Source organism: Triticum aestivum, chromosome 2A (genome assembly GCF_018294505.1).
Source record: "Triticum aestivum cultivar Chinese Spring chromosome 2A, IWGSC CS RefSeq v2.1, whole genome shotgun sequence".
NCBI classification, from domain to species: Eukaryota; Viridiplantae; Streptophyta; class Magnoliopsida; order Poales; family Poaceae; genus Triticum; species Triticum aestivum.
The window spans coordinates 14,816,869-14,832,348 of NC_057797.1; the positions used below are offsets into that span (position 1 = coordinate 14,816,869).

The 15,480-nt window shown below is 42.9% G+C and overlaps 2 protein-coding genes and 1 pseudogene across 2 annotated transcripts; all 3 read right to left on the minus strand.

Annotated features, from left to right (window-relative positions):
• LOC123184276 (GDSL esterase/lipase At5g45910-like) lies at positions 1–2,283 on the minus strand. The gene is made up of 5 exons (XM_044596424.1): positions 1,991–2,283; positions 1,675–1,899; positions 1,446–1,591; positions 528–804; positions 1–416 (listed from the first exon to the last, which is right to left on the minus strand). The coding sequence occupies exons 1-5, from the start codon at positions 2,253–2,255 to the stop codon at positions 157–159; spliced, it is 1,173 nt and encodes a 390-aa protein (XP_044452359.1). The 5' UTR covers positions 2,256–2,283; the 3' UTR covers positions 1–156.
• A 4,789-nt stretch (positions 2,284–7,072) lies between these two features.
• Positions 7,073–9,974, minus strand: LOC123186989 (cysteine-rich receptor-like protein kinase 40). Its single transcript, XM_044598734.1, has 7 exons — positions 9,719–9,974; positions 9,160–9,320; positions 8,822–9,083; positions 8,189–8,408; positions 7,937–8,084; positions 7,631–7,827; positions 7,073–7,324 (listed from the first exon to the last, which is right to left on the minus strand). Coding segments are annotated over exons 2-7 (987 nt in total). The 5' UTR covers positions 9,319–9,320; positions 9,719–9,974; the 3' UTR covers positions 7,073–7,323.
• A 2,352-nt stretch (positions 9,975–12,326) lies between these two features.
• On the minus strand, positions 12,327–15,480 carry LOC123186988 (putative receptor-like protein kinase At4g00960; annotated as a pseudogene).

Sequence of the window (15,480 nt, forward strand, 5' to 3'; positions counted from 1 at the left end):
AAACGACAGTAAACAATTAAAACTTGAATCATTACTCCCGTGACCCTGCAGGTTCATCCCTTCAGGTAACAAATTACTTGGCGCTACGCCCGTGTATCAAACTATCAAGTGGACAAATTAACATTCGGCTCACTTCGTTCATCACTGGTTCCGCCCCTATATTTTGTGACGACCCAGTCGACATGGCCCCTTTGCACCCTGCTTGCGGCTGACTCCTGTGGACGAGTTGATCTCGCCCAGCCAAACATCGGCGATGTGCCGGTTAGCCGCCTCCGTCAGGTGGACACCGTCCCAGTACAGCCGAGCAGACGGATCCCGGCACGTCGTCGCGGCTGCATCACCGCAGGGAACTGTCGAGTTCATACCGTACCTTCCAGGTCCTCCACAGCACACCATAAGTACGTCCTCTTCAAAACCTGCAATCATCCATCTATCAACGTCAACCACCTTCGTTCAATGCCCATGACATATTGTCTGTGTGCTAAGCAACTAACGAAGATTCTTTCAGTTGAGTTAGGGGCGCTGACCGAACTTGTGCGGCGACTCCACCATCTCCATGATTGGGCCGAAGAAATCGGCGTAGATGATCTTGACGTGGCGGTGCTTGGCCCGGAGCCTGGACAGCACCACCTGCAGCAGCACGTTGTGGTGCATCCCCAGCTCGTTGTGCGCTGTCAGACAGCCGGTTTTCGAGTCGTATGCTGCCGGTGGGGCGCCGGCAAACTTGGTCAAGATCGGCGGCGAGCATCCAGACGGGATCACTCCGGGAACCACGAGGCTTCTCGCTCCGTGCTTGATTAGCCTCTGTTGAGTCCAACAATTGGTTTAGCATGGGTGCTTTTGGGTGTGGATTTTCTTCACTCGCATGTAGCTACACATTCTATCTGGATCAACCATCTTTGCATCAAGATCTGTGCTATTTTTATGTAGAAATTTCTCTTTTTCGTTTCTCTGAAACATGAGAACATTTTTTTTTCAAGAAAAACTTCCGATCTATTCATCAACCATCAAGGTAGTACAAAGAACATCAGAAGTAAAGAATACATCCATGTCCGTATGCCACCTAGCGACGAGTACAAGCACTAGAGCAAGTTGGAGGCGCATAAGAACCAGTCGGTGCACAAAATGTTTTGATACAACATAAATTTGCAATAAGTTTTATCGTTTTATATATTTTTGTTGCGCCAAAAAAAAATCAATTCTGCGCATAGTAATACCTGTGTGATGTTGATGTGCAAAGTTTCCGGTTCAAATGTTTTCTCGTATGGGAGAAATTAAAAAGAGAAGTTTATAAGCAAGAATTCTGATGCAAAATTGGATGGTCTAGATAAGAGGTAACCAGCTTGGGAGTAGAAATAGATCTTTGCGCTTGTAGGCGTGGATTTTCTAATCTCTTGTAGAGCTTCATGAATCATGACCGCATAAGAGCAAGAGCAGCAAAGTACCTCGATGGCGATGGAGATGGTGGCGACAACATCTGGCACGAAGGATCTGACTTCCTGCACCGTTTTCCGTTGGAAAGAGAAGTGATAGTCGTTGACCCCGAACTCTCCCACCAAGAATAGGGATCTGCCCAAGAATTTCTTGCACTCTGGATGCAAGATGCGTATCATTTGATTGAGTTCTCATCAAGCGTTGACTTGTAATCTAATGCATGATGGACGCAGATGTAACCTCGGGCTGTGCGGCACAAGGAGGGCTTCATGGACTCGAACCACTCAAGCTGCACGCCAAGGCTGGTGTTGAGGGGGAACTTGCTGGAGCCACCGGGGATGTCTCTCTCATGGAAGAAACCGGCGTCAAGGGCCGTGGCGGCTCCAACGGCGAAGTTGGCACCTCGGCGGAAGCTGCCGTTGTGCGCCAGCGTGGGCGGCACATACGGCAGGCCCAGGTTTTCAGCTAATCGGTCCCACAAAGAGCCTACAGTCATCGACTGGTACATATTCCGGTGACCGGCCGGCCGGAAATCAATGGAGGTGCACGAACATACCGATGAAGTCGATGATGAGCCGCCCGTCCCCGTTGCGGCCGGTGTGGCGGCCGAAGAAGGTGGTGCCGTAGGGAGGCCGCGTGACGGGGTCGAAGACGGAGTACCATCCGAAGACGATGGGGTTGTTGCCCGTGTCGGCGAAGGAGTCGCCGAAGCTGAAGATGGACTGGTAGCGAGGGGCGCCGGAGGGGGACGAGATCACCGTCTTGGACCACGAGAGGGAGAGGAGGAGGAAGAGCAAAGCGGGACATGCGAGCTTGTGCATCCTGACCGTCTAATGGTGAACGAAGTTGAAACATGGGCAGAAGAAGACAGACGTAATTAAGACGATGTTCAAGTTTGGAGTTAAACTATGAGGATTGCATATGCCTCTCGCCCGCCAATGCCGCATCTCGTAGCTGGATCCACCGACTGGCACAACGTGGGCACAGCAGCGGTGGTGCTGCTCACCAATTTGTTTGTCGAACCGCAGTCCAAATCGTCCACAGATGCGTTTGCAAAATTGGCCACTAGCACTAGGAAAAATATAGGATTAGAGTGTTATGTAGTGTTGAATTCTGTATGGTTGGAAAGCAACAGAAATTTGCATTAAATACGGTTTAAAATCACAGGAAAAACAAAGTATAGTTGTAAAAAAAACATTTGTTCAAACATAGTGCAATGCAATCCCTAGGGAAAAAAAGCCTGAGGGTTCAAATCCTATAATAATGAATCAAACGATGTACATGATATATTTTCCAAAAGATCAAAATCCTAAAAAAATTCCTTCAATAAAAGAAGCCCGCATGAAACACCAAATTAAGGCGCGAATCCTGAGGGTTCAAATCCAACGAATCAAATAAATGATGTCTATTTTTTTTGTATATTTTAAACATCAAATTAAGGAACAATGTGAAATGTGTTCAAAATTATAGATACAGGACACTAAAATTTAATCTACATTGAACATACAACTTTGCATTTTTAAGATCAAAGTTTGGCATTTTTCTGGATTGATTCGCTATATTTTAGTCATTAGTTGGACTTCTAGGCTTTTATAGGATATAACTCAATTTATACTACGTGTATATTACAACATCATTCAAATTGAAAAAAAAGTCATATTTAAGTAGGCAAGTAGCTTTGTAGCTCTTATATAATAAATGCATGAAAATTTCAACATTTACTTGGGAAATTTCAAACCCGAACTACACATCATGTTTTTTCTCATTTTTAAAAACTGTAGATGTAATCCAAAATTATATGAAATATGGGCCATGATAGGACCTCAATAGCCTTAATTTAAAATTAAAAAAATATTCACAAATTCGGTGATGTACATTATTGCTCTCAAACCAAAGCATCTTCAAGGAAAATAGCATAGCTTTCCTTGCACTACGGTTGTGCTATTTCCTTTTTTCACTTCAAAAAATACATAACGTCTCCATTTCACTCAACCCCCGTCTGCCTCCATCCCATGCTTAGCATGCCAAGAAAACCAGGGAAACCTGCCCGCTACAACCGATAATCAAGTCTTTGCTTTTAGAGAAACAGATAGGTTGGTGGAAGCGTCTCTACTATTAAAGGGAAGTTTGTCCATTGTTCATTACTTTGCCCCTCTCAGGGCCCCACTGATTGAAGGATCTTCCCATGATTCTCTATTTTCTTTTACCGTACACAACTCCACCCAGTTGTATAAGTGTCGATTCAATCACATTTCCTTCCTTTCCTAGGATGCAGTCACATGTCTGCTAAACATATATGTTGCCATAAATAAAAAATCAATCATCAATCAAATATTGTCTCTAGCAGCCCTACCCGATTCACTACCATGCACGGCAAATCAACCTATCTACATCTTCTACACTAACAAAAGAAGAAGTGACGTTTCTATTTCACTCAACCATCGTTCACCTCACTCTTAGGTCTAGGTTGAGTGAGGGATCACTCCTCACTCAAGACCAATGATGACGCTCGTCACGAGAAAAAAAACCCCGAATGAAACAGCACTCTCCCAGTTTTTGGAAGATTTAAAATATAAATTATACATTATAATAATATATGTTTATACAATTCTTCAATTAAAAAAAACATAAATTTCATGGATTCAAGAAACACAAGAACACTAAAATTTGTAAAAAAAATTTGGAATAACATGCACTAATTTAATATATTCATGAATTTAAAAAAGTTCATGAATGTCGAAAAAACAAAAGAGAATAAAAGGAAAAATATGGGTAGAAAAGGGGAAATAAGCCAAATGAAAACGCAAGAAAGCCGGTTAAAGCAAAACAAATCAGGAAAAAAGAACAACATAAATATGGTGCACCCAATCGTTGTTGTAGTTGTAATGGTGAAACTCTATTCAGCGCATTATGCGCCAGTTATTGGTGTTTGCGCAAACAGGCACACACCCCCTCTCCCCCCTTGGGTCGGACCATCTAACTCTTTTTTTCCGGGTTCATAATGTTTTGTCGTGTAGGAAAATTGTGTTCAACGTTTATCATGCACGCGGTTTCTTTTTTTTTTCAGAAGCGAAACCACCCAGTTTTGTGAATCTATAGAAGCTTCGGTGCGAATTTGGGAAGCTTTTGGCCGGTTTTTCCTTTTTTGTTTTTGGATGGTTTTTATTCGTTTTATGCTTTTCTTTTTGCCTTTTTGCTTTTTTTAAAATGCATGAAATTTTCAAATTCAAAAACTTTCTTCAAATCCTTGAATATTTTCTGTGAACTTTTTCTCAAATCTGTGATTTTTTTGAGAACTTTTTTTCTTTAAATTCGTGAATGTTTTTGACAATTCTGATTTTTCCCTAAAATGTGCGAATATTTTTTTTCCAGTTTTGTAAACATTTTTTCAAATCCGTGAATATTTTTTCCAGTTTTGTAAATATTTTTTCAAATCCATGCAACACGTGGGTTGTGTTTAGATTCGTGTTTTTTTTTCAAATGCATGAACTTTTTTGAAATCCAGAAATCTTTTTGAACTCATGAACTTCATGAATATTTTTCAAATCCATGATCTTTTTCGAATCACACAATTATTTTTTGAACCAGTGAACGTTTTTGAGCTCCTGATCCAGAAACTTTTTGTGAATCTAGCAAACTTTTTTGAACCCATTAACTCTTTCGAGTTAGTGACCTTTTTTTTATACCTGAATTGTTTGGAATTCGTGAACATATTTTTTAATTCCTAATTTGTTTTAAAAATACATTTTCTGAAAACGTGAACGGTCAAAAATGACTAGTCAACCGCGGCCAGAGAACAGGTAAAACCAGAGCGTTCTCGCCTCCTTGTGTAGGCCAAACCAGGAGGGGTTGCGTGTGAGCGTCGGTTACCATCCATGGTGCTTAAGGCGTTTGGGAGAAGGTCTCGTTGTAATGCTCTTCAACTTCGATAGGTACATTGGGTGGAGCTGGTCCTTGTGTTACCCGGGCTTTAGCACCGGCCAACAAAATACATTTTGCAGATGTTTGTTTGTGTAGCATAGTTCAACGACTTTGGCCCAGCCGAACAATGAGGCCACCTCAAGGACAATATATTCTCAAAATAAAATAAAATGATAGCCCGCACGGGGGGTGCCCCTATTCGGTGCCTTAAGTGCCCGAACAACTTCCTAGTGCTCACGTGTTGCGCGCCTGGGCCTTATACAACATGGGTCGATGGTCCCTCAAGTCAGTACTGTCGTTGTTTCTTTGATCGCTCGGGTCGATGGTTGATCGGCCAACGTTGACCAGTCAGTTGTTGACCAAAGTCAACCATTTTGACTTTCGCAAAAAATGAAAATTTTGAAAAAACTTGGATTTGAAAAAATACATACATTTGCAATTAAAAGGTCCAGGAGAATGGAAAGTAGTTTGAATTTTTAAATCTCATGGAATTCACAAAAAGTTCTTAGATTTTTGAAAAAAATAAAAATTTGAAAAAAATCATCGATTTTAAAGAAACAACCATTAAATTTTGAAAAACAAATCTTGAATTTAAATGTTCATCAATTTTTTAAAAAAAGTACATCAGTTATGAAACAAAGTTCATCAATTATGAAAAAAGTGCATCAGTTATGAAACAAAGTTCATCAAATTTTAAAAATAGTTCAAGATTTTAAGAAAAGTTTTAAGAAAAGGAAAATAAAATGAAAAAAAAGCGAATGAAAAAGAATAAATAGAGGGAAAAGCGGCCAAACAAAAACCAAAAAGAAAAAATAAAACCAAACAGAAACCGCTACATTTATTTAGGGTTGTGTTTCAAGAACAAGAAAAGAGCAAACCCACTTGGTTATGCGTTTGGTACTAAGCAAATGAGAGGTACGCAGTTTGAATCACGTTGAGCACTGTTTTTTGGAGTTTAAAACAGAAAAAAGAGGTTAATGGGCCAGCCCAGAGCAGAGAGGGGGTGCGCCCCAGTTTGCAAAATGAACTGTAAACGTTGCCTATGGCGCCATATAGTTTTGGGCCTCACGGGACTGTAGACGGGCGTAGGATGACGATAACGGCCACCGCACCTAGCCAATTGCTTCTGTTCTTTCCCTCTGTCTCCTCTTGTTTCTCAAAAATGATCATTTCATGACATTACACGTATGACGAGATTTTGCAACAACAAAGCCTTCAGTAAGGGAGCGATGCTCGAGCGTCGCAGTCACCGGACCCAACTACCAAGGCCAGAATCAAGGGTTTCACCTTGAAGAGTTAGTCAGAGCATATTCAAGCAATGTCTTCGGCAAGGTAACGACGTAGATAAACATCATCATTGACTGGTATAACCAACTCATGTGAGACCTAGGCTTTCACCCCGTAGCTCGAGACTGGGTGCATGTAGCACCATCATTGAAGTCACTCATGTGTTGTCACCACCACTTATCTGATGTATCTATAGATAAATCTCCCACCACTATTAGAATTAGTGGTCCTTGAGAGCATCATGTAATCTCTATTGCCTTTGAGGTTTCTTAGTATCTGATGGCTACGTGCATACAATTAATTGACGCAGAGCTAGTCCTAGGGTATACCATCCTTTTTTTTATTTTCGTAAATTAAATGTGACAATTTATTATGTTTGGAACCAAACAGACTCTTGAAAAAAGTTGGCGCATATACTCATCTTAAAATATACAGTGGGAAAATAGAATTATTATTTGGCACTGAAACTGAACAGGCAACCGCATTGTATATGGAGTATAAAGAACTCCATCACCAAGAAAATATGCATGGCGTAGCAACCATCATAAGAAATGGAAGTTAACAGGAGGTACATATCATAGCAAATTATTCCAAGTTTGTCAGTAAGTAGAGCATGTCCTTTCCTTCTTGCACATGTCTCCTGAAGAAGACTGAATATTCATTCTCCCAGGAGACTGGAGATCTGAAATTTCATACACAGGTTACGAGTTACGACCAGATAAAACGTAGCATAAACTAAGGATATGTGATTCTCCAGATAAGGATTGTGAAAAACAGTAAAGAAAAACTTGAGCAACAATGCATGATTGACAAAAAATAAGCGGTACCCAACTAAGGATATGTGATTCTGCAGATAAGGGTTGCAAATATCTTAATCCTCTCATTTCTGGGCTACATATGAGAGAAACATGTATCCATTCATTTGCATGCCTAAATTTGATAAACTGAAACCGCCATTAGGATGGCATGTGTATAGTCACTTTCGTACCAGTATGACCTTGTAGCTAAATTAGGATGTCGTCCATTGAGCTGGTCGATAATTTCTTCTATGGAAGGTCTCCTCTGCCGATCAGTCTCAACACATTGCAGTCCAATTTCGATGCATTTTTTTATTTGTCGGAGGCAATCTGCTTTTAATGATGGGTACTCTGATACAATGTGCTGGTCTGTCCAATTTTCACGTACCTACGAACAAGATTGGAATTATAACCCCTCAAGATATACCACAAAAGATCATTTGTAATATGAGCTTCTAAAGTTTACTGTTCAAATTATTAAGAAAACTTCTAGTTACTTTTTTAATAAATTGTTCTGCAGATGGTTTGTTCCCGCGGCAATTCTCCTCTCTTGTGGTGGTCTCCAGGATTAGTACGCCTAAACTGTATATGTCTGACTTAGTGGAGATTTCACCTCTGTATAGATATTCTGGAGCAATGTATCCACTGCATATCATTAACATTAACAATAAGTACTACCAGAGAGGTTAGGATGCAATTTGAATCATAATAAAGAATCACAAATTTATCACAGCTCATAATGGACTTACTATGACCCCACTACATTTTGTGTGTTCATCCGTGTTTGTTCTTGACCGAAGAGTCGCGAGAGACCAAAATCCGCTATTTTCGGTACCATGTTACTATCCAGCAGTATATTTTCGGGCTTAAGATCCATATGGACAATAGGAATGCTGTGTACAAAGAGTAAACCCTCGCAGATCCCCTTAATTATGTTGAATCGTGTGTCCCAGTCCATTTTGGTATCTCCTGAAGAAGTGACGCATAGGATTACTGAAGCACTCCAAGATAATGACTTGAATATCATTTATTTGTGAGCATGCTAATAGAAAAAATATTGATCACAAAAGACAAATTTGTATGTACAATTGCAACTTCTTTTGATCATGTCAACTGTTGCACTCCCTCCGTTCCTAAATATAAGTCTTCCTAGAGATTCCGCTACGAACTACATACAGACAAAATGAGTGAATCTACACTCTAAAGTACGTCTCTATACATCCGTATGTAGTCCGTATCGAAATATCTAAAACAGACTTATATTTAGAAATGGAGGGAGTACATATATTGTCATTGTATATAGCATTTAAACCTGAACATTGTGTGACAAAGATTGAGAATCCTGAACATTGATGCAATTTGAATCGGGTAGTATGACATACCAAAAAGATTCTTCTTAAGGCTCCCCCCTGGTAAATATTCATAGCAGAGTACACTTTCAACAATGTCAGCAACAATATACCTTCCATTGTTCTGCACCACTTTCTTTTGACTTTCATGACAGTAGCCAACCAACTTTACAACATTTTCATGCTGGAGAGCCATAATATTTTGAACCTCATTATTAAATGCTCTATCTCGTGGAAGGGGCGAATTTTCGGCAAGTTTCTTGACAGCAATGGTTTCCCCATCTGGCACAGTTCCCTGTTCAACCTGACTCTTTCAGCGACATTTTTCAGCAATTTTTGAAAAGATAGAAACTGTTAAAGCACAACCATACCTCATAAACGGTTCCAAAAGCGCCTTTACCAATTACACGCTTCTCTGAGAACTGATCTGTGATACTCTTCAGAAAGTCTAATGGCAGATGCTTGGGTAATGTGCTCAAAATGCTCGGCTTGTTCTGTTGAGTTCTACCTCCGCTAGCACCAGTAGCCATTTCTGATGATTTAAGAAGCGTTGATGTGAGTTCTAATTTACCATAGGAAATACAGATTCATACAAGCTATGGGCTGCTTCAAGTTCTCCATATACCAGAGCAAAACAGATTTTTTTTTCCAAGAGACAGCAAAGACAGATTAATAATACACAAGACTAAACATTCATGTGTAGTCTGTAGACCAAGTAATAAACATGTTTTTCTCTGAAATAGAAGCTTTTATTGATTCGGTGACATGTATCTGGATGATGCAAACACAGAAGACTTCGACTTCCGGCCACGCAAAGGTAAAAGATGCAGTAACTAGTAATAACATGAAAAAAAAAAACACTCCTATCCATAGACATGGCTGTTCTAACAACATCTGAAAACACTCAACTTCCAAATTAAAAGAACATACCTTGTGAAGATCGGACTCTTGAGGGATCTCTCTAGCAGTTGTGAAGAGAGCAGAGAAGTGGGGACGAAGCTTCTGAGAAGGAACCACTTCCTGCTAGCCTCAGCTGGATATATACCACCAACCCAATGAGATGCCCACCTACCGTGTAGGAAAGTATGCATTGACTTGACTCATGCCCAATTGCCCACCGTGTTCGACTCTTTCTGGGTGAATAAAAAAATTGTAGTACAATAATCCACGTCCACGTCACTCTAAATATAGAGTAATCAAGAGTAAAAAAAAAACAATAACCCATGTCTACATCATCCTAAATATTTCCACACTATAGCAAGGACATCGACGCTGACACCGTGTGAGATGCTATACAGATAATAATCCGCATTAGTAAGACACACAGAGCACTAAGTCGAGTATTTGATCCCAGGTAGGCCCAAGGTACAACCGCCCTTCTAAGCAAGACTTCCTTGAGCTCAGGTAGACCATCAAGGCCACCAAGATCATATGACGCCCCACTGGAGCAGTCAAGCTTGAGCAGAGCAGCTCAAGACTTTTCATCGTCTCTAAAGTAAACCAAACTTGACAGATAATGAGCTGGACAGACAAAGGATTCCAGATGGAGATGACCCTTGATTGCAGAGAACATATCCTTGCTGTTCTTCCTGTTAACGCCGGACACTCGGAGCTTGCGCAACTGGGTGAGCTTCTTGAGAGCAGCTTTGGCCATGGCCTTCCCACCGGAAGCAGAGATGTTGAGTGTTGACAACACCAAGCGTGTGCAACGCCGTCAGTTTCCCAATACCTCTAGGCACCTGAACACCAGCTATACGGTGAGGTCTGCAGAACCAGCTGGACGGAGCAGGTGGTGCTGACGTCGGCGACCCTGGCCTTGAACACCAGCATCATCTCTAACTCCCCCGTGATGGAGACGAGGTCGCGGCGCGCGCTGAGGAAGGCCTCCTCCTGCACCGCCGCGTGCGCCTTGCTCAGCGTCCCCTCCACCACCGACTTGGCCAGCCCCACCGCCAGCTCCGCATGGCTTGGCTGGCCCCTCCTTGCTTGCTCGAGCGCTGGCTGGCTGGCTTGCCGCACCAGTCGTTGCTCGAGCTCCGCCATGGCTGCCTCCTCCTTCCTTCCTCCACCGCTGTCTGGATTTGGAGATGGCGGTAGCAGAGCAGGGGAGTGTGATGAGGAAGAATGGGATTGGGGATTTTGGGTAGGTCAAAGTCTTCGTCGCTATACGAAGACTGACCTGCTGGCCACGTCCAACCAGGTCAAGTCGTCGTCGGTGCGGATGTACTCAGTTTGGAAAAACGTCTTATATTCAAATAAGCGGTTTAAGTAAGTTCCATTTAATTAGTTTTAGCTAATTTTCTACAGTAGTTTATTCTTTTTATTTTTTTAAAACTGTTAGGTTATTAATTGGTTTAAACAGGATCAAACTTTGTTCATTGAGTTTGTACTACTATGTTTCATACTTCGTTCTTTCTAAATGTTGAAAAATCCGAAGGCCTACACATTAAAGACTTTGAAGTAAAATATAAGGGCATCCATTGAGTTTGGCCTATACTCAGCTATGAGTCATTCATTGAGTTGTGTTGCCTTTTGCATTTCTTTCCTTATTTCTCTTTTGATTGTGGGAAACCTGGATAATTGTTTGTTATCTGAATGTTGCTCGTGCTACAGATGGAGGTACCTTTCCTGAGATTCATACCAACTGGTAGAGTATTTGACAAAAAACTACCACATTTCACGTATCCATCCCACATAAGTAACACATTTTAAAAACTGACCAAAAACTCCAGATTAGTGCTGATTTCGTGACAAAAAACTACCAAGTTCACTTGATGACAGATTTAACCGTTTTAAAAGCGAATCTGACAGGGCTGGCCCACCAGTCAGGACGGCGGCCGCGCTAATGGCTAACAGCACTCGCCCTCCGCCCGTTAGCCACGCGCGAGGGTCAACGGCGCCAGGGACGAAGGAGCCGAGCAGGGGGCAGCCGGGGCCAAGCACCGACCCCGGCGCAAGGACGAAGCTGGAGCCCGGCGGCCCTTCCCCGTCGCGGCGCCGCTCCCGGCCGAGGAACCCGACGAGGGAGGAGCAGTGGCACGCGCCCTCCGGCCAGCGGCATCAGGAAGGATGGCTCGGTGATGAGGTCGCGCCAGCGCTTGCGTGCGGCCGCGCAGCGGAAGAGGTCGGCGACGCCAGGCACGCGCGCGAGGATCTCCAGCACCACGTGCTTCGGCAGCCTCACCAGCGAGGGCGCTTCCGGATCCCTCATCTCGATCTCCTCCCGCAACGTGACCGGGTCCGACCGACGTGCCTGGCTAACGGGCGGCGGGCGAGCGCCGTTAGCAGCCGCCGTCCTGACCGGTGGGCCAGCCCTGTCAGAAAGGCAATTAAACTGGTTAAATCTGTCATCAAGTGAACTTGGTGGTTTTTTGTCACGAAATCAGCACTAATCTGGAGTTTTTGGTCAGTTTTCAAAATGTGGTAGTTCTGTGGGACGGATACGTGAAATGCGGTAGTTTTTTGTCAAATACTCCAACTGGTAATATAACTGAATGTTGCTCCTTTTTATTTTTAGTGAGTCACGATAACTGTAATCTTCAATATAATGGACCTGTTCTATAGGCATTCAATTGACTATCTCATGTAACACATACTCAAGCCTTCCTGATTGAAGGCCCTTTACATTAGCTGCTTGTTCGCATTAAGTCTTCCATACTTCCCATATTAGAAAGTAATCAGCAGTTAGAGAGGACAATGTTTGTAGCAGCTAATTAAAGACTGCATAATCGACCAAGAAACAATTAAATAGAACACAAAGAGAACACCCTCTCGCAAACAACAACTCAAGAATTTTTTTTGGATCTTAATAACAACCTCAAAGAGTTCTTGGTGGATGAGACTATTGGTCCGGTGTAACATAAACGATCGGAAGCCTCACCACATCAACCACCTTATCCGCCATGGCCTTTTCAAACAATTCTTGATAATCAATCTCACCATTTCTGGATTCCAGGTCTTGGGTGATGCTGGTGTTCTGCACGAAGAGCATGTCCTGGCACCGCATGTTGGGCGGCGCCGCCTCCTGCGCCTGCAAGGTCACGATAACATAACAACAGGAGCACGGCGGCATGGTCCCTTGGCTTGGCCGCACACTATACTTGTTCTGGTTAATTTTTATGTTGAACGCGACGATGCCCTCCGTCTTGTTGATTATCTGTAGGCAGCACGACGTCTCCTTCCTTGGCTCGAAGACGAACCGCAGCTCCAGGGATGGATCCACCGAGATAATGTTGGTGTCGCAGCTTCTCTGCAAAGCAAAATAATCAGAGGTCAATTAGCGTGGCCAATCATAAAAACATCGTTAGCAGATATAAATTTGGCAGGTCAAAACTGTCGAAACAGAGGATTCCAAAATACTGAAGAAATAGAGGACTGGTCCAACGTACCTGGGCCATGGCATCATTTGAGACATCAGAAGCTAGTGACATTGCATTAAGCTTAGCTTCTAGTTGATCCAGTTCATGGACAATATCATTGATACATGGCCTTTAGTTTCTGTCCCTGTCCACACACCTTAGTGCAATCTCAACACATGAAGTCGCTCCTAGAATGTCTATTTCCTGTGACTGTGAGGAATATCCAGGCTTTGCCTGAAACTTTTTCCTCCAGATTTCCCTTACCTACACGCAAATTTGGGGCATTAAATTCCCTATAAAGATACTAAATAGCGTCCAGTGCAAAAATGTGAAAGAAACGCATATGTGTTATGTGTTAATGGTATAAAGAGAGAAAGAATTATGTTTCTTTTTGCCGGGAGAGAGGTTTTTTCTTACAAGCTCAATAAACTGTTCAGAGGGCATTTCAGAGCAACGGAAGTAGCTCTTATCCCCGGCCAACATTTTTATAATTATGACCCCCAAACTGAACACGTCAAACTTCTTTGATATGAAGCCACTGTCAACATACTCTGGTGGCATGAACCCGCTGCATTGATATACACAATTGGTAAGTACATGAAAAACTTAGTTCAGAGTGCTCAGGGTATGATGATCCATCAACTTACAGTGTTCCGTCGCGCATCTCTGTTTGTCGTGTTTTTGTTGAAGCAACGAGTCTTGACAAACCAAGATCTCCAATTTTGGGCGTCATACTTTCATCCAGCAAAATATTACCAGGCTTCAAGTCCAGATGGAAAATAGGTTTTCCCTGTGAGGTGTGAAGATGATCTAGTCCCTCACAAGTCCCTTTGATAATCTTGAAACATGTGGGCCACTCAAGCCCGCAAGATTCATCTGCAATTAGTAGCAAAAAATACATACAAAATAAGGTATTGACTCTTTCATGTTGATGGGCAAACTGATATCTTTAGCCAATTGTCAACCCTATGTGTTTTAAGATAAGGAGAACTTGCATTGATTATTTGAGTCATATCAAGATGGAACAACTACAAAGTAAGCATGTTCTAAGCTGATTAATTAATATGTGGGGGTGTTTTTTCAAAAAAAGAGGATGAAACAACTAGTAAAAAAGAGTTGAAATCCTACCCCCCCTGCATGTAAGGTACTTATACCCACAATACTAGCTAGTATAGGTTACCTTGAATGTGTTTATCGAGGCTTCCGCCGTGCATATATTCGAAGCAGAGCACTCGCTCCATCTCTTTAGCGAAGATAAGCTCCCCCTTGTGCTCCATGTATTTCTTGCAAGACTGGTGGCAGTAGCCAATTAGCCGCACAACATTTTTGTGGCGTATGTTACGAAGGTTACGGAACTCGTTGTCGAATTGCTTATCATCGAGTCCCTGCAGTTGACGAAGCTTCTTCACCGCAATTTCTTCCCCTTCATGGGTCGCCTGATAAAATCGATGGTCAGTTGTCATGGTACGGATTGTGATTATAATTGAGGGAAGCACAGATTCTAGATACAAGAATTTGTAGAAATTATAACCCTGTAAACAACTCCGTATCCACCGCTGCCAACTATCTGATCCTCTGCAAAGTTGTTTGTGATGGCTTCGATATCCTGGAGCTTAAAATCCATGCTGCGGCTATCTCCCACCCGGCAGGCTTACCGGACGATCCTCTTATTTTCTTCCTGAGAAACCAAAATTATAATGGGATATCAACGACTGCTGCGGCACCTTGAAGCACTAAACATTGAACTACTTTATGGCATCCATATAGTTTCCTCATTTGCTATTGCTGAGGCGCCTAGAATTTTACGCCGTGTCAGTAAAGTCACGAGCCCCGAGGGTGAGACCAGGACGACGGGGCTGGCCATGGCGGGGACGGCAGCCGATTGACCCAAAGAAGAATAAGAAAAAGGATGCTGCGGGGGAGAAGGAGAAGCGGAGGGAGAAGAAGCAGAGGAAGAAAGGCTGCTGCTAGAGGAAGAAGAAGGCTGCTGGACCTTCGGATCAGGATCCGACGGTGGAGAGCGATTTGACTAGAAGCAAGCAAATTTCGGACGGCCGTGTAAAGACTGCGTGATTTGCCCGGCAGAAAAAAAACAACGAACTAAGCAAAGATGGCGTAGGAGTAGCACTGACCTGACCTGACCTGACCTGGAGAAGAAGGAGCGAGCGGAACGCGACGATGGAGCGGAGCGGAGCAGAGTGGTTTGCTCGTCGGCGGCGGCGGCGAAGAATGAAGATGATGAGGTGAGTGGTTTGCTCGATCGCCAGCACCACCTTGCAACCTTTTAATGGAGCGAACGTGCAGCGTAAACGCGTCGTTGCCTGCGGGGAAAAG